This window comes from Dermacentor albipictus, chromosome 3 (assembly GCF_038994185.2).
Source record: "Dermacentor albipictus isolate Rhodes 1998 colony chromosome 3, USDA_Dalb.pri_finalv2, whole genome shotgun sequence".
Classification (NCBI taxonomy): domain Eukaryota; kingdom Metazoa; phylum Arthropoda; class Arachnida; order Ixodida; family Ixodidae; genus Dermacentor; species Dermacentor albipictus.
In genome coordinates this window covers 154521437-154539736 of record NC_091823.1, presented here as the reverse complement: position 1 = coordinate 154539736, position 18300 = coordinate 154521437, and the positions used below count along the sequence as shown (strand labels likewise).

Here is an 18300-nt window from a genome sequence, read left to right as displayed (position 1 = left end):
TTACGTATGCTTTTTTTTTCATGTAGCTGCACGTTCCAATGACGGGAGAAAAAATGCGCTAAAGTGTCACTGGGAACTTGCTGCTGGAAGAATGCCGAAGCACTAACTTCTCATTAGATTGTTAACACGGGTACAATTCCGCGATGTCAAGCACCTTGCCGCTGCTTGTCTGAAGTCCCGTGGTTTTCTGAGCGTTGATACACGATCGCGAACATAAGTGCCGCGTTTCAAAGCGCGCACATGCAGTGCTGCGAGGTACAGTCATGGAAGTTGCTTATCATACACATCCAGATCGAGATGGTCAGGGGGATTATATGTGCAATATTCAGAATATGGTTCAACGACTTTGCGATTGTGGCTCGATCAAGAATCGGTATGCGCGCTCCATGCTAGTGTTGACATAAAGATATTAGGCAGTTTTAGCACCGCCGTGTGGTAAACATGATAACTGCAACCGTACGTCGAATGTCACTAGGCAAGCCTATACTCCAATTTATACCTCAGGTGCAACGCTGTGGAAGCTACGCACGAAGTCCGGTTACCAAAATTTATTACTGCGCGCGTTTCCGTCTATGGTTCACAGCGTGCCAGCGGCATTTGCTCGCGCGAGCATGCACGTGAAGCTGCCGCGACGGGCTGCAATTAAAGAATGCCGAAAAGAAAATTGATTTAAAAGAACGTGTTAGCAGCCGTATAAGTACACGGATTGTTTCTATGGGTAAATTCTTTTTTTTTTCATTCAGAACTGAGCTTATATATGAAAAGTTTTCTCAAAAATCGGGTCAAGAAACACCGAACTTTTTCTAAGTGCGAACGCAGCCACTGCAAGAAGTATCTCAAGCCTCCACAGCGTTGCACCTGATGTATGAAACGGAGTATAGCAACGCTAGCAACAACGCGTTTCCGCATTTGTCGTAAGGCTATCCGGCTATCGCGGAAATGGTCCGAGCACAGCACAGTTGATTTCGTCGGCACGAACTTATCTCTCCTCACCGCACTGCGCTGCAAGCTTCTTGTGCTTCGGGAACCTGTGAAACACCACATCGTCTAGCCCGCGTGTGTTCGCGCAGCCGATTGCTGCACAGAACGAGGGCTTGTTTGGCACCCTTGGCTGTAGGCACTCACGCAGCACAGAAGGAAAGAACAGTTTACGAAAATCGCAAAACAAACGTGAGCGGCGGCGGCGGCAAATCTCTCGTAGCGTCGTTCAGTAAAGCGCAGGACGGAAAGAGGCATGCCAGCGCATGCCAGCACGCCGGTCCGGCAGCTCGGTCCCCGCCAGTGACGTCACTCTCGCCGGTTCTCTCCTCTGGTAACCTCCTCACCCGGCGCTCCGGGAAGCGATGGGGGCGTGTCCGCGGGGGTGATTTAGAAAGCGATTTCCGCCCCTTATATTAACAAAACGAAGAAAAAAATTTCGGAACCGTAAATTATTAGGTCTTTTCTTCCCAATCCCAGCAATTCATGGAAATTGAAAACCGCTTCAGCTTCCCTTTAACTGTCAGACATACGTAATGGTTTTCTTGGTCAGGCGACACTGGGTGCTGGACATACGTAAGATCACGTCGCATGAATACGATGACCTTGCTGCATTCTCCGTGGGTAGCGGACATGAAACACTCATACACGGACACTCTGATGTTATCTGATAGGGGTTCGCAGATGACGGTGACCGAGAACTTATTCGTGAACACAAACTGTCGAAAGTTCGACATGCGTCTGACATGCGGACGACACCAAAAACTTATCTGCGTGTCATTTTATTTGAGCATTGTCGTCAGCCTGTGGCACTGCAACCACGCAAGTAATCTCACCACGTGGACGGCCTTCAAGTGTAAGAGGCCTTCAAGTGTTCAAGTGTAACGGTGGCCACCCCACCGCTAGAAGGCTTCGCGCCGTACAACGTTTGCGTGGTCGTGCACAACAGTGCGGGGATGCATTTACCAGTTATATAGAAGATGTTCTCGACCTTTGTAACCATGTTGAACTCACAATGACTTATGCCGAGAAGATCAGCCCTATCTTAAAAGGCATTGAAGACGACGCATTCCAGATGCTGCTGGCGAAAAATCCGGCGACAGTCTCTGAACTTGCCAGTCTCTGTCAAAGCTTCGACGAACTACGCAAAGAACGCATAGCCACCCACCAATCTCTTCCTCAGGTCACTTCAATGACCAGCTCAGCTGATGCCCCGGATAACACTTCGCTGCTGCTACAGATCAAACAGTTTGTCCGTGAGGAGGTGGCTCGTCAGCTTTCTCTCATTCCACTCACGCACGCCCAGTCGAGATTTCTGTTGGCGCCCTCTCTCCAATCTGTCATGAAGAGACAGGTAGCCGACCGCATTTAGCCTTCTATCCAGTCGGCTGTGACTGCTGCTCCCCTGACGTACGCCGAAGTTGCTATGAGGCCTGCACCACAGACCTATGGACCCCTTCGCCCACCTTTGTTCCCACCCGTATCCCTTCCAGTCCGGCCACTGGTGCAGTATGCACGACCTCACGACCATTGGTGCGCGGAAGACAATCATCCGATTTGTTTTTATTGTGGCCGTGCTGAACACGTGGCACGTCACTGTCGCCTGCTTACTCCGAACGTTCGAAACAATGTGCGTCCATATGAGCCACGTTTCGAACAACGACTATTCAGACACCTTTGAATCTCCTCCCATTGTCGAGACCGCATTATCCGCTAGCCGTTCACCTTCTCCTCGCCGCCGCTCCCTTTCCCCCATGCACCTTCAGGGGAGCCCTCTGCGCCAGGAAAACAAAAAATCATAATTCAGGAGGCGAGAACTCCGGTGTTCACGAAGTGTATCAGGCCTCACACTTCCACGAAAAGCGCTATTGAAGTCGCAGTAGACAGAACATTGACTCTTGCACTTGTAGAAGACAGCGCTGCACTTTCAGTGATAGATGCCCGTATTTGCCGCAAGATAGGAGAAATGATGACGCCGCTTTCTGCACTGTCCCTTCGACCTGCGAACTCGCCGCGCTTCGAGCCACCCGGCGGGTGCACCGCTCGTGCCGTCATTCATGAGGCCCTTTATATCATAGAACTCATCGTGTTGCCATCCCGTTTACACGACGTCATATTAGGTTGGGACTTTCTCTCCACACATTATGTGGTCATTGACTACGCCCGCACGAAAATCGAGCTGTTTCATTTTTCGACCGATAGTATCACTGACCACAAGGACCCTTGTCGCAATATTGCCGTTTCAGAAGACAACGTTACACCTGCCTGGTCTTCCACTCTGGTCAGTATCTCTTGTGACTCTGTAGATGAAGCCAGAGTAATCTTCGCTCCGTCTGAACTCTTAGTTCGCCGCCGTTCACTACCACTCCCCTTCGCTGTCCATGAGATCAAACCTGTCGCCTCTCTATGTGCATGTAAAACCCATCGGACAAACCAATTATTTTACGCCGCCGTGAAAGCCTTGGCAGAGCAGAGCCACAGGCCTCGTCTTCAATATTTGAAACGATGCACGACTCTACTTAACTTGCCGCTATCGAGGTATCGCCTCTTCAGTCACTGCCGCGCTCTTTTACGCCAGTGACCGCACGACGACGCAGCGCGACAAACTTCTTCCCTTACTCCAAAGCTTCTCCTTCTCTTTTGACTCCCAAGCAACATCCCTCGGCCGTACGACGACTGCTACGCACACTATCGACACTGGGAGCCATGCACCCATTCGACAGCGTCCCTGCCGAGTATCGGCAACTGAAAGACGCGTTATCGATGACCAGGTGAACGATATGCTCAAACGTGGTGTCATCCGGCCTTCTAGTAGTCCCTGGGCATCGCCAGGCATCCTAGTTAAAGAAAAAGACGTCCCAATACTAGTTTGCGCTGATTACCGAAGGCCTAACAAGATTACCCGAAAGGATATATACCCGTTGCCACGTATTGACGACACACTGGACTGTTTGCAAGGAGCGGAGTTTTTATTCCTCGTTATATCTCCGCTCTGGCTACTGGCAAGTGCCCATGACGGACGCTGACTGTTCGAAAACCGCGTTTATAACACCAGGTGACTTGTATGAATTTACTCGCATTACTCTATTATATGCAACGCGCCCGCCACCTTTGTACGCATGACAGACGGCATCCTGAGTGGCCTGAAGTTGCATACTTGTTTCTGCCACATCGACGACGTTGTCTTTTCCCTTGATTTTCCGAACCATTTTCGCCGTTTACATCAACTTTTCACCTGTCGCCGGAATGCTGGTCTCCAGCCTAACTTAGAAAAAGTGCCTAATTTCAACTCGACAACTGACTATTTTAGGCCACGTTGTCTCCAAAGAAGACATTCTTCATAATCCTGCTAAACTTCGCACATATCCGAATTCCCGAAGCCCACTAACTTGGAAGCACTGCGTAGCTTCATTTGCCTATGCTCCGATTTCAGACGTTTAATTCACAATCTCGCTACTGTGATCGCACCACTAAACCAACTTCTCCAAGGTGACAATGAAATTTCTACTTGGTGGGATGCCTCTGATGATGCCTTTTACGCTTACTCACGTCTCCGCCAAGCTTTCGTCATTTTGATCGAAGTGAACTTACAGAACTTCACACGGATGCCAGTGGTGTCGGCCATGGTGCCGGGCTCGCACAACGTAAGAACAGTAATTCCGAATACGTGATCGCTTATGCCAGTCGTGCCCTCATAAAACCTGAGGCCAATTATGGAGTAACAAGGAAAGGGCCGGGCTATCGTATGGGCTTGTCATAATTCAGCCCATAACCCTACGGTCGACCCTTTGACGTATTCGCAGATCATCACGTTCTTTTCTGGTTGCATCAACTCAAAAACCTGTTGGGCTACCTTGCTCGATGGGCGCCAAGACGCATCAGCGTTTTCGGCGCTGAACGTAGAATGGCGAAGGTCCGCTGCACCCAGTCACCATCCAGTCAACGGACATGAGCTGGGCAGTACGCACCAGCACCAGCCAGCACAACTCCCACTCTGCCGGAACACGACTGCTCCCAAGCGATTGTGCTTCGTCACGTCAGCGCGGCACTGGTGACGCTGGACACCAGCGACGACGGATCCCAGACCGGGCGACGAAGGTGTTAGCGGTGGACATAACCGGTACTGTAAGCGCCCTGAAGTTAGGGTATAATGATCGCCCCATAGACCTTACTTAACTAGGGGCGCGGAGGGGGAGGTTTGTTCGAACACGACACCTAGTTAGTGAGGACTCATTCCGTGTGCAATTATTGTTGAATTTTAGAGTGTGCGCCTTTAAACTGCTCATGCAGAGAATGTTCTCGGGGTATCACACCTCGCGTTCATGCGGTCATTCTGCCTACTGAAGCGAACGTACCAAGCGCTGAAGTGCGCGTGACAGTTACATTTACTGCTGACTACGCTGCCATTTGTGGCACTTTCTGCCATCTGCAGTGTTCTTGCTAGCTAAGTCAGTTCTTATGATGTCGAAAGATATGACGGCGCGGTTTGATTAGCTAAAACGTGAATTAGGACGGCGTTCAGGGAATTCAAGGTAGTCATCGGGCGAGACATTCGCGAAGAGATTTTCAACTACTGAGGGAACGGAATACGAAAAACTTAAGATTGAGAGCAAGGCTCCGAAAACATGAAACGCTAAGCTAAAAGCACGGTGCTCTGGTACTGAAGGACAGGTAACAGACCAAGCAAGCAGACTACTTAAGGCTGAGCAATGTTACCGGAAAGTAAATCTTGTAATTAATGGCATTTCATGTGATTCTTCCGAAGACCCAGTTGCAATAGTCATTGAGGAAGGTAAAAATACGAGTTTGCCGATTGTTGTGGCTGATATAGAACGAGCACAAAGCTACATTTTTAAAGAAACGAAAGATAAAGAACACGTTTGTGCAGTTTTGCAAAGGAAAAAGAGGGACACCATTTTCAGGAATGCGTGTGCAGCAGACCTGTCATCGATTCGCGATAATCTGTGTTTGGGAATGATCACTTGGGCCCCGAGTTCAAACGACTTCGTAGTAAAGCCAGGGTGCTCAAGTGCGAAACTGACTGAAAGGATGTGTTTGTTTGCGACGGCAAAATTCTAGCACAGCAGGCTGATAATGCGCCCAAGACCAAATTGAAAGCAGCGAGGACGTACACAGAATGAAAAGTTTATCACGAAAGCAATGCAATGAAGTCACCGTGTTGTACTGTAAGCACAACTTCGGCGCTATTGAAAAGGAACACTGGTGTAAAATACGTTTTGTTTGTTTGACTTGGTGGATTTAAAAACGGAATCCAAGAAGGAACATAAACTATTAACTTCGTCTGCTAATATCATTGTCTGCTCTCCGCGCGTTCTTGAAGAAGAAACTCGCTTTAGCAGGTAATAACAAAATTTTGAGCTGTCAATCCTACGAGAGGAATTTCACTTACTTTTAATTGTTGTGTGACATGGCAGAGTGCACGTCGCCGTTGCTTTTCTCACTTACATGCCCTTTGCCGCATTTATCCGATCTCAAGCTGTTCAGCTGATTCTTTGAAAAAAGTCAGCCGCAGTTTTGAATGCTGAATTGTTGCTACAATATCCTGTTTCGTCATCAGTGTGTACGAATTATACTACGGACAACGTCTTGTTGACACTCCCGACTTCTCTATGAACAAAGGTAGCACTAGTCTGTCTGAAAACGGGACTCACCTCTTACTTCTATTCATCTAAATAAGCAATCAGCACGCAGTGTGCAGAACGAATTCTGTTTTTTTTTTCTTTCATCAAACTTCTTTTCTAATTGTACAAAGACCGAAACATGGCTCTCCCATCACAATAACTTGTATTGAGAAGGTTACAATGCATCTTTACAGAAAAGGAAAACATCAGGAAGTGGCGGCGTATGTATGTAGTTCAAGCAAGGTATAATTTCCTGACTTCTTGAGGAATAATGTTAATGGAGTTTATATGTTTAAGTGATTTTGCATGAAATGCATAAACATTATTTTCCCTCTTTTATAGGTCCTGCCATGGGAATGTAAATGGCGTTTTTTCGCACGTAGATGTCATGTTTTTCTACACGAACACACATAAGGTTCATTTAGTTTTATGTGGTGATATGGACATTGGCATGCATGCTAAAGCCTGCAGAGAGGTTGAGTATTCCGTGCTTTTCTATTCTTACTTCTTATGCAACACAATACTGCAACCAAATCGCATCAATTTTACGATTCCATGACATAACGGTGACATCTTCTTTCTCATCTCCGAGATTAACTCTCGGCAACAGGCTGGAAGCTGCGAAGGGGCCTTCTCATGCTCATCAGTGGGCGCAGCATACCAAAGCTTTAGGGCAGTAGGTATTTCTAACTACAAGCGGTGTTTTTTCTACGCAATAATAAAAAGGAAAGCGCTCTCGGAAACCATCGGTTAAAAGAGAAATGCTTAAAACGATAAAGGGCAAAAATAACTTGTATTAACTATGTTTGTGCCCTCGCGATCTAGGGACATTGGGACCACTGAAGAAATTTAGAAACGGCCCAACTAAGTTCGGAGACAAGCACAGTGTATATATTATCCTCTCATGTTTGAAAGAGTTACAGCGATTAAAGAGACGTGGAGTAAATTAACTCTATTCCATCATTAAGAAAGCTAGTTCAAATGATGAAGAAACCTCTACCAGTGATTGAACATATAAAGCTGTCGAGAACTTCAATTACCTGACTTCATTTGTACACTGTGTCAACGCTATTGCTGCGCCGCATGTGGTGCCCACCACCGGTTCCTTCAGTGTTTCTGTCTTCTACTACAAATATGAAGTTGCGGATGTTTTTAGAAAGCTTCAAAAAGAAAGCCGGGCGATATCGATCGTGTCAGTATAAAACCACGCTGTGGTCGACTTATTGGTCGCACATGCAACATACATTTACAATTTATCTTTGGGCACGTATTCTTCGCTGCAGCGCATGAAGAATACAAATGTTATAGTGGTTTTAAAAGGAGGGGACAAACGCATAAAAAATTACACTTTGTCAATTATCGATCTTTTTTTTACTTCCGCTAAATATTCACGCTGGTCCTTCTTGGTTTCAGGTCTGAAAAACAGATGTTTACGGCAAAACTAAGTCATATTAGCCAACATACAAGACAGAAGGCTCACTCTAGGCCTACTCGTTGAACGGCATTCGACCATAATAATGACACTACTGTATCAAAAAAATGAACGCATTATCGCGTTCGAGACATTTCACTGGACCTATTTACGAGCTATCTGAACAATACGTAACAATTTGTAACCATACGCATAAAACATTATCATTGCAAAAAATTACACAAAGTGAACCCCATGGTAGTACATTGGGGCCCATGCATGTTATTATTGATGATAATCATATTTCTTACATAAATCGGTCGATCCAGTATGTCTTATAGGCGGATGGAATTAGCTTGTTTTGCGCAGGTATGGACAAAGACGACCTTGTTTGAGTAGCTAGCACAATCTTAAGTGGCCTTTACGTATTGTCTGCGACTGACCCTTTACAAATAATCTGTTCAAAAACAAGACTTTCCTTTACGTTCCAAAGAAACTCCCTGCTCCTTTAATAATTCGAGCGTTTTTTTTTCCCGAAGCAGATATGACGGCCTGTAGGAACCCCGCCATTCTGAGCCGGGTTAGGTGCCCTGACGTGCAACTCCCATTCCTCCCCTACTCACCTGACACGTCGGCGTACCGGATATTCTTCGGTACGCCGGCGATTGCCTGATTCTTGTTCAGGAAAATGAGCAGTTTGTAGAAATGCTGAACGTATTGAAACTTTTCAAGGAGCAAGGAATGGGGTCGAAGTTCTCGTGTGAAACAGCGAGATAATCTAGAATTCAGTTTATGGACATACACTTATACTTCGAGCCTTACTATCTGAGCTGGAGGTACCAGCATAGATCCAAAAAGCCTACCCTGGACTTTCGTGCCAGCCAGTCCAAGTTCATCAAGAATGGTATAGGTATCTATAGCCTAAAAATGCTTTGTTGGAGTCGTGCCTACACAAAGAAGGTGACAGCATGTCAAGGCAAGTAGCGTGGCTCCAGATGGCGGTTGTCGCACAGGCCGTCATAACTGCATCAGGGATTAAAGCTCGATTAAATGATCGAAGGATTAAAGAAGCGTGGAAAGAAAGAGGGTAAACATAAAGCTAGGGTGACTGAGAAGAAAAAGCTTGCTGTCAACCCCTATGACCACTTCCGGCCACATAGGTTGAAAAAGTTAACATATTGCTATGGCGTAAATGTTATTTTCTCTGCAAAGAATGAGCTTGCCACCATTTGTTCAGCCGTACGCAGATGTAAGGAAGGATCGGTCAACTGCACTGCAGATGTAAGCTATAGGTCTGCTTGCTGTGCCTACTCATGCAAAAAAAATTTCGTCTCATGCTCAACTTTAGTTGTGTATGCCGTGCCTTTCTCGCGTGGAAAAATATGCCAGTCAAACTGGCGGGTGTGATCACGCTAGGATGAAAGAGCATTCCAACTTTAAAAAAAAAATTGCGCATACACATTTTGGAATGCACGTAAGATACTGCAATTCACAAGGTAAATGCGCACCCAAGTTTGACAACACTGCGGTCATTTATTTATAAGCACAAAGATTGAGCAACAAAAGCAGTTGTAGAGGCCAAGGAGATAAAGGAAACGAGAGCAGTTTGTGTCAGTTTTGCTTTTATAGCGCTTCATGCCAACGAAATATTTTTTTAGATACGACCTAACATGTAGAAATTCTTTTGGGCAGTTAAACACCTGTTAATATTCTTTTCTTGTGTTTTGTTTATCTTTGCTTTTATGCCGTTTCATGAAGCTTGATGACATAGGGCTTGTCGGGTTTATATAATCTCTAACCTTAAAATAAACTTCCATTTCCAAGTACCCCCCTGTATTGACCTCTCTTGTGCCTGAGTTTCTGTCCTAGTAGTTCGCGCTCGGAATTTAGCCATGCTCCGAGGGCAACTCGTCCATTTTTCACTTTTGATTAGTTCAGCAGGCTTAGACACAATTGGAGTATTTCAGTATCTCACAGCCACCTTTAGAAAGAAACGGTCGCAAGGCAACTTATAGACGTCGTATGAACATGACAGTGGCAATAAATGGTACCTCATAATGTCAAGAGTACGTAGTGAAAGTCAGCCACATAGAATATATAAAAAAACAGAATATGTGGTCGAAAATGGTATAGGGCATCAGCCTCTGCGTTCCTGCCATTCTGTGACGTGTCGCTACCAATCAGCATTAAGCTTGATTGCAGCGCCCTCCGTCCGATGATGTGGAGTGCCTGCTGTCGATAGGGTGCCTCGCTGCGCGCTAGCTGGCGCGCACATTTGGAGGGAGGGCGCCTGCATCGAGGCTAGAGCTCGGGGGGCGGGGGGGGACGTGAGTAGTAGAACTCAATTGGATAATCACGTCATGGTCCGCAAGCGCACTGTCGCATTTTGAATGGTGGGGCATTAATATAACAGCTCCTATCTCCCACCGGGGTCGCTAGACCGGAGTGCGTCGTGCGCTAGCTTGAACGGTCGCAGCATATGGGTCTACAGCGTGGGGGAACAGAAGAGAGCATGCCTAGTTTGCGCCTTCACCGAAGTAAAAGCGCTCGCTCGTCGTGTACAAGGGACCATGCCATTCGGTAACAGGTGATGGCTCAGCTGCTACGGACCACGTTCGGCGTGTCGACATTTAGAGGGGGCAAATCGTCAAATCTACGTCGAGGAGCGTTTGGGGTTCCTAGAGCAAGAGAGTCGCCTAAAATAGACGCGTGGCTGCTACGTTATGGGATGGCCAAGGAGACCAGATGTGTTCAGACTTGTTTTATGCGGAAGCGTGCATGCCCCACCTGTGGAATCGGCATATATGTGTGTCACCGTCAGGGAAACAGGCGCCAGATCAGGATGGCGCGATGAGGCGAACCGAATCGCATGCCGCAGAAAGTACGGAGAAGCGCGCTGACCACGATCATCTGTCCTTTCTCCGGTGCACTTCACCTCATGGCGCCGTCCTCCTACGGCGGCTGCTGACCGCGCGGCAACGAAACGACACCTACAATGAAGTCTAAGTGGTGTTAAGCGAAGCGGCGAAGGAGCAAGGGGGCGATGCGTCGCGGAGGAGGAAGGTGGGGGGAGGCGCGCCGGGTTGACCTCCTGTAGCAGTAATTACGATTTCTGCGTGCGCTATGGACGTAGCCGGTTCGTCTCGTGATCTAGAAGCCTAGCGAGAAGGATACAGCGGCGACGTAAATGGTGGCAGAGCGAGCGCGAGTCAAGCGACCCCATCTCGTTGCCACAGGCCGTGCACAGGCTGAAGAAGTGTGGAAAAAGGCGGGGGCATGGCGCACCCAGGAGACACTAGAAGCTATTTTTGTAGTTTCACCTTTTGATGACTAATCCAAAGCCTTGTTATTGCTTAATACATTCATCTGCTGCTTTCCTGTTCATTTATGCCTTGTCTCCGAAAACCTTTACTATCGTAAATTTTACATGTTGTCATTGTTTTTTTTATTAATTCTAGTCATCATGCACAGGAAATACCATTTCAGTTTCTAACTACTGAACCTCCTTCTCTATATACTTATCATGTAATTATACCAATTCTCATCTTGAATAAAACTGACTGTCATTCTGATTCTGATTGTGACAGAAAAAAAGGGGAAAGCGAATAGTGTGAAAAGGAGAAGGCACTCTACAGAATATAAATATAGAAAAGCGGACATAAAAATACAAAAATAAAGCATCAGCGTTGAGAAAAGCGCCATACCCACACACTAAAAGCATTCTTCAAACCTTCTACCCGCAACGCACAAAAAGGGAATAGCAACCTTATGCTTGCGCGAAATCTGGGTTCACGAAGTGAAACGTTCGTGCAACGTTTTAGCTATATGCCTAATGCTAGCTGTTACCCTGTACAGACTCGCAGTACTTATAAATATTAAAACAAGAATGATTGCTGGTTTAGCTCCAAAAGTTTCTAAAGTAGCGTACCTTTATCCGAACACCGGTTGTTGGAACGCCAACACCAGCATTGGTTTGGCCACCACACGTCTTCGGTTGACCTGCAACAATGCCGCACGATTCCGTCATTCCATACATGTTGAGCAGGACCTTGAGGCCACTGAATGCTGCACGCGTTGCATCGGCTGCGGAAGCTGAGAACACACTGCCACCCACGACGATTGCTCGTATGCTGGGCATCGTCCTTCCAGTGCGCCGCATATGACTTACGATAGCTTGGATCTGAGACGGGAAGAACAATGCCGCCGTCGACTGCACAGAGATAAAAGTAATTAAGAGAAATGGGGGCGTCGAAAGTGTGAGTATTTTTGATGTCGGCGTAGCTTTGTGAATACACTACGTGACTGATATATTTTCTGAAAACGCTGCATTCTAAAGCAGCTGAAAGAATGCGAAGGCTGGTGACAGATTAGAAGAAAAGCCGTAGTATAGCAGGAAATGCTAGGCATTCGTAGTCATACCGTTGTGTTATGTTACTAGACGAAGTAATGTTGTAAACTTATTGACCGTGTGAATTGCAGCTAGCATTTGCTAAGTTAATAATAAAGCATACTATAACTTTTCCAGTTGCAAACAGCAACTGTTTCAACTCAATGAACCCGAGAACGCGCTGTCACAATGGTGACATTTTCAGGATCGCAAGCTCGCGTGTTCGTCTAAGGAGCTTGTTGCGCGCTGCCACTCGCTTCACTATTTAAGCTCAGCTGCGTTTGAGGACATAAGATTATGTGTCTTAAAATTGTAGGTGCGCGGGAGCACAGCAAGCCTGAGGCCGCCTGCCTTCCTGGCTCATCTTTGGACCCGGAAACCCCTTTTGGTAAACTCGAACATAAGGCGTGCAGGGTGCGTGTGCTTTCGGCGAGGCTCTAGTACAATACAGCCTCTCCAGTAACCACACGCCACGTTAGGTGGGCTTGAAAAGGAGACGGGAGCTCTCCTCCACAAGCCCAGGTGCGTGGCAGTGCCGACTGAAAAACGTAACCTCCAGAATTAGGCGCAAGGTGACGCACATCAAGCTACTGGCCTTCTTGATTTACCCTCGCACATGGAGCAGACTTCGTTATAAAACACATACAGGGTTGGGGCCTATCATCCCGGCACATGGACTTAACTCTGAATCCTCCCGAACGGTGCCCAGATTAATTGAATAAAACGACTTCCTTGAACCGCACACTCACTTTGTTCCAAAGAAGCTCTCTCTACTTTATTTTCCGACGTTTAGTGTGATTGTTTTTTTATTGTGGAGTAAACTTGGGGGGACATATTGCACAATAGTAGAGTTCACCGGCCCTAGTCTTAAAGGCTTTGCAGATGATAATTTACTAGCTTGCGGAAAGCTATACAACTATGCAAGTTGTACTGCTTCACGAAAGCTTCTTTTTAAATAGCTTTGAAAATGAGTCGGATCTGTACTACTCTACATCGAAGCTTTGTTAGCGACCCACACCGCTGTATACCTTGTCGTCATGATCGCCCGATTTCTCTTCGACTAGTAACTGCGACTGTTGTATCCACGAGGCCCTCGACTACACCAACAGGCACTCAAGCACTACAACTTGGCGGGTAGGAACGTAAGGTACTTCGCTCCGACAAATCAGGCCTTAGGCGCGAGAAAACGTTCCTTCAGCTGCAGCTAAATGTAACAGAACACTACACCTACCAATGAGCGCGCGAGTGCCATCCTAACAACGGTTCCACTTCTCACCCGCCTAAGCGCAGTGCTCTAAAACTCAATAGCTCCATGAACATGGCTACTTCCACGCCATCAGCATACACAGTCTGCGCAACCGTTGAACATTGCCTGCACGAGGTCACTGCCAAGGCCATGGAGACCGCCACTGCCACGGCGACTTAAGTGCTCAAAGGAGAAAACGAACAGCAACATTGAGAACTCGCTTACAATGTCGTAATTTCTATAAGAAACTCCAACGACGTACGGCAGACATTGAGAAACGCTCCGACCGGTTTAAACGAGCCATATTCAAGGAATCGCACTCATGTCTTGACGATGCCTCCGCCTCCAAACACTAATTCACCTACGTACCGAATTTGGGAGTGTAATTGCCGAAGCTACACACGGAAGCGATGAGTTCTACAACAGCGTCTTCACACGCTTAAGTCACAGAGACCACCCGATGTCATGGCCCTTCAAGAGCCCATGACGACGACGATACACCGCTTACGCAGCCTACCTATTCCACGCGCACAGTACCAATCGTCACCCATCTCTCACCTAATTTGTCCACCGCACAATTATTATCATACAGCGCGACCCCCTTCCGGACATCCCGGGCATGTTAACGCGACAACATTAACGGTCCCGTGAAGCTGAAAACTACGTTGTCAGAGTCAGTCCAGCGTCAGCATCCCGCGTCGACAGGCGTTTCGGCAAAAATGATTCCAAACCGTGCAAACCCAGCCACGCACACCCAACCGCGCAGACACTTCGTCCAGCGCAAGGAACGTACTGAACTAACATAGATTTCTCAAAATATAATACGCCAAGAAATCGTAAAGTACGACCTACGCACAACTATACCGACATAATAGCACTAAACTGTAATTTTATTTTACGAGAAAACATAATTCTGTTACGCGGAAACTAATATGAAACCCTTTCCCCCATCTCTTCCATGCATAGACAAGCCACGGCGGACGAGGGCCGCGTAAGTCTCGGACGCCATGGAGCGGCACGCCCGGTCCCTTGCAAAACCTCCAGATGGCACTCGCCTCCGCCGCATCCGGGCCTATGGAAGAGACCATTTTCCCATGAGAAAGCTTGTCTTCTTGCATGGCATGCACCGCCATCGTTTCCTGGTAAAGATTACACTTACACAAACTGCAGTGACCATGAAGCTTATGAAGCACCCAGGAACCTTTAAATGCTATCGTGTTCCGCTCCGAAATGCGACGTTTAAGCTTTCTGCAGTTTTTGTTTTCCTCGACACCTCCTCTAGTCTATCCTCAATTTGCAGAGCAGTGCCAGGCAGCAGCATCTCTTTTACCGCCCCCTTACGGTAGTGGGTCGTTTTTCCCAAAGCTTCCCCCTCGCTGTCGTTGGAGATTTTAACGCACGTGCACTTACCTGCGGATATCCATACGAGAGATGGAAGGGCCGTAACATGTGGACAGGCACCCATCAACTCCGCTACACCGTGCTCACTGATCTTGCCAGCCCCACGCGCATTGGCAACAGCGTGCCCAGGGATACTATGTAGGATATAACCTTGAACCCGCATATTCCGGCGGCATATTGGCTCAATACCGGAGACACTGTCAGCAGTGACCAATTCATGATTTAGGCACATATCACGACTGGTCTAAGTAGACGGGTTAAACAATTGCTTAATCTCGTGCACTGAGATGCCTTTCGGGCACAGCGCGCACAGCGCACGCTTGCGGACGGCCCCCCGCCAACTCTTAATTTCTTAATTAATGGATTACCGGTTTGTTGGAGGACGCCCGGGAAGTCACCAAGGTGTCTCTGAAGTAGCTGGCCTACAGGAACTCGACAATTGACTTCTCGATATGCTAGAGGCATTTGAAGAATCGTACGGTGCTGAAGCGTCTCGAGCCGTTGCAACTAAGCATGTTCCAACAGCTCCTCTTCGCAGAAATCGGTGACCAAAGACTGTTACAACTGCTTCACCAGTTGCGTCAGTTACTGGGTGAGCAATTTGGATACGACAGCCAAATTCCAATATTGCCCGAGCTGTTCCTGCAAAGCCTACCACAATCCGCAGTCATGGTACTGGCGGTCTCCGACCAGATGAATTTCGGTCGGCTAGCCGCACTCGCTTACCGTATATGCGACTGCTCGTCTTCGGCACAGCTGCCTATCGCCACTGCGAGAGCCTCAGAACCACAACTCTCATGCCAGGATAAGCAGTCGACCGTCTTTACTGTGCACTAGAGATTCTGAGGACTGGCGGCAATACTTACGGTCAGCTTCGGTGCTACCATCATCAAGTCTCGGTGCAGTGCTTCACGGTCTTGCACTGCACCGAGACTTCCCGCGACAGTTGTGCTTGTACCACCATCGCTTTCGGGCACACGCAAGGGGCTGCACTATGTCCTGTGCGTGTACGGGAAACGCACCGGCCATTTGCTAACGGCGGCATGCGACATCGGCCCCCGAGCAAGCGGCCGAGTCGTCGTAGTCGACCGCATCACTGGTACCCGCCTCCTCCTCGAAGCCGCAGCCGAGCTGCCTACCGTTCCCTCCACAGCCGCAAACCGCGAACGCAGTAAGTGCACACCCACTCTCCAAGCAGCGAACAACACTGCCCTAGCTTGGTATCGGCTCCGGTGAATAACACTAGACATGAGACTATGACGCTTGCACAGATAGCTGCTTGTGATAACGTGACATCCATCGGCTTACTTCAACTGCAGCCAAACCTCACCTCATCAGGCCTCCGTATTTTGAGCCGGTCTAAACATACGATATACCTGCTCAGTACCCGGAACTCACCAAGACCCGAAACGATGCGCTACCTGTAAAACACAAAGGGACTCATCATCTCATTGTCATTGTCATCATCTCATCATCATTGTCGAAAACTTGACGAAATACAACAGAGAACTGTTCTGGGAGACAAAGACTAAGGCCAAAGAGGCCGATTTCAAGTTCGTATGGGTGAAACATGGCAAAATTTATGCCCGTAAGAAGGAGGGTGACCCAGTTGTGCGCATAATGAGCCCTTGTGACTTGTCTCGGCTAGTCTGACCTCTTATCCTCTGCTTTGTCTGTTGTAATCTTTTTCCTGATTCATGGCTTCGTGCGAACAATTTCGAGACTTTCCTTCTTTTTCTGTTCTTTTAAAACCAGGTGAAGGCACATTCACTGTTTTTCATGCAAACGTGCGTAGTATTCGCAAGCACTGGAATGAATTTTGTGTCCACGCTGGTGCAGTACGTGATATAGCTGATGTTTTTGTCTTAACTGAAATTAATATTGGGCAGGAACATACTGGTCTCTTTCAACTCCAAGGTTATCACAATCATTTTTTGACGCGCAAGGACGGCCGTGGCGGTGGAATTGCCATTTTCATCAAAAATTGCTGGATTTCAAGTCCTCTGAACATAATTTTCACAAGTGCTGAATCGCTAGCCCTTCGTATTCACACACGATCTTTTGCCATCACATTGCTCGCTATTTATAGGCCGCCAAATCAAAGTGTTAGAAAGTTTGTGGACGAATTGCATCTACTTGCTTTTCCGTCTGGTCACGTGTGCATGATAGGTGATGTTAACATTGACGTGCTGAAGAAAGAACGACACATTGTAGCTGATTACTTGAACACGCTTGCTGACGTTGGAATAGATTCTATTATCAACCTTCCTACACGTGTCGAAATTTTGGGTACATCGCTTGTTTCTTCATGCATAGATCACGTCAACGTTCGCACTGAGAACGACCAGGTACTTCCGTTTATTATTGAGCAAAAGCTATCCGATCACTTCTATGTTGGGTGTAGCTTTCTATCGTCTCAGCACGCTGCGGCTAACAACCCAGTATCACAGATAGAGGTTATTGATAAAAGGAAGCTGGACTCGTTGTTGCAAGGCTACGACTGGAAATCTTTCCTAGCAGAAGTTCCTGCCAGTCACCTGTATAAATCTTTTATTGCCGTTTATACGCAGGCAGTGCACTCTTGCAAAAACGTAGTCGTCTTAAAGCAACGAAAGCCGAAATGCCCGTGGATAAATGGAAATGCTCTAACCGCGTTAGCTGAAAAAGAACTAGCCTGGGCGCGTTGTCGGCGCTCACCTAATAATCAGTATCTTCGTGAAGCTTATAAGATGGCTCGCAATAAAGTCACTGCTGTGCTTAGAGGTGCCAGGCGACAGCACTTCCAAGGTAAATTTTCTTAATTTAGAAAAAACCCGTCCAAGACTTGGTCCGTGGTTAACGAATTAAGGGGTCGTCCCCGGAAAGGCCCATACCAAACTATTGCGAAGAATTTCGGTCCACCATCTATAACGTTACCAGACCAATTTAATTCCTTTTTCTCGTCTACTGCAGCAAGCTTGTCCGGTAATACGGCTAGTTATTTTATGCCACAATCGGTAGTTGACTCTGCTTTCCTACCTGAGTGTACCGAGAATGATATTCGCTACATCTTATTTAACTTAAAACAGCACAAGTCGGTTGGATTAGATGGTGTATCTGTGGACGTCCTTCGCAGAAATTTTGAGGCCCTGAAGAATGTTCTTTTAGCAATTATAAATAACATTATAACCACGAAAGAAATACCGCCTGGCCTCAAGGAAGCGCTTGTAGTTCCTCTCTTCAAAAGCGGACAGGT

General features: G+C 47.3%; 1 protein-coding gene across 1 annotated transcript in view; it reads right to left on the bottom strand.

Moving 5' to 3' along the window:
• Window positions 1–18300, bottom strand: part of LOC135920015 (uncharacterized) — a 69325-nt gene that overhangs the window by 10600 nt on the left and 40425 nt on the right. Inside the window, exon 7 of the mRNA XM_065454081.2 lies at window positions 11960–12241. Coding sequence (XP_065310153.1) covers window positions 11960–12241 — 282 coding nt within the window. The remainder of the gene's footprint in view (window positions 1–11959; window positions 12242–18300) is intronic.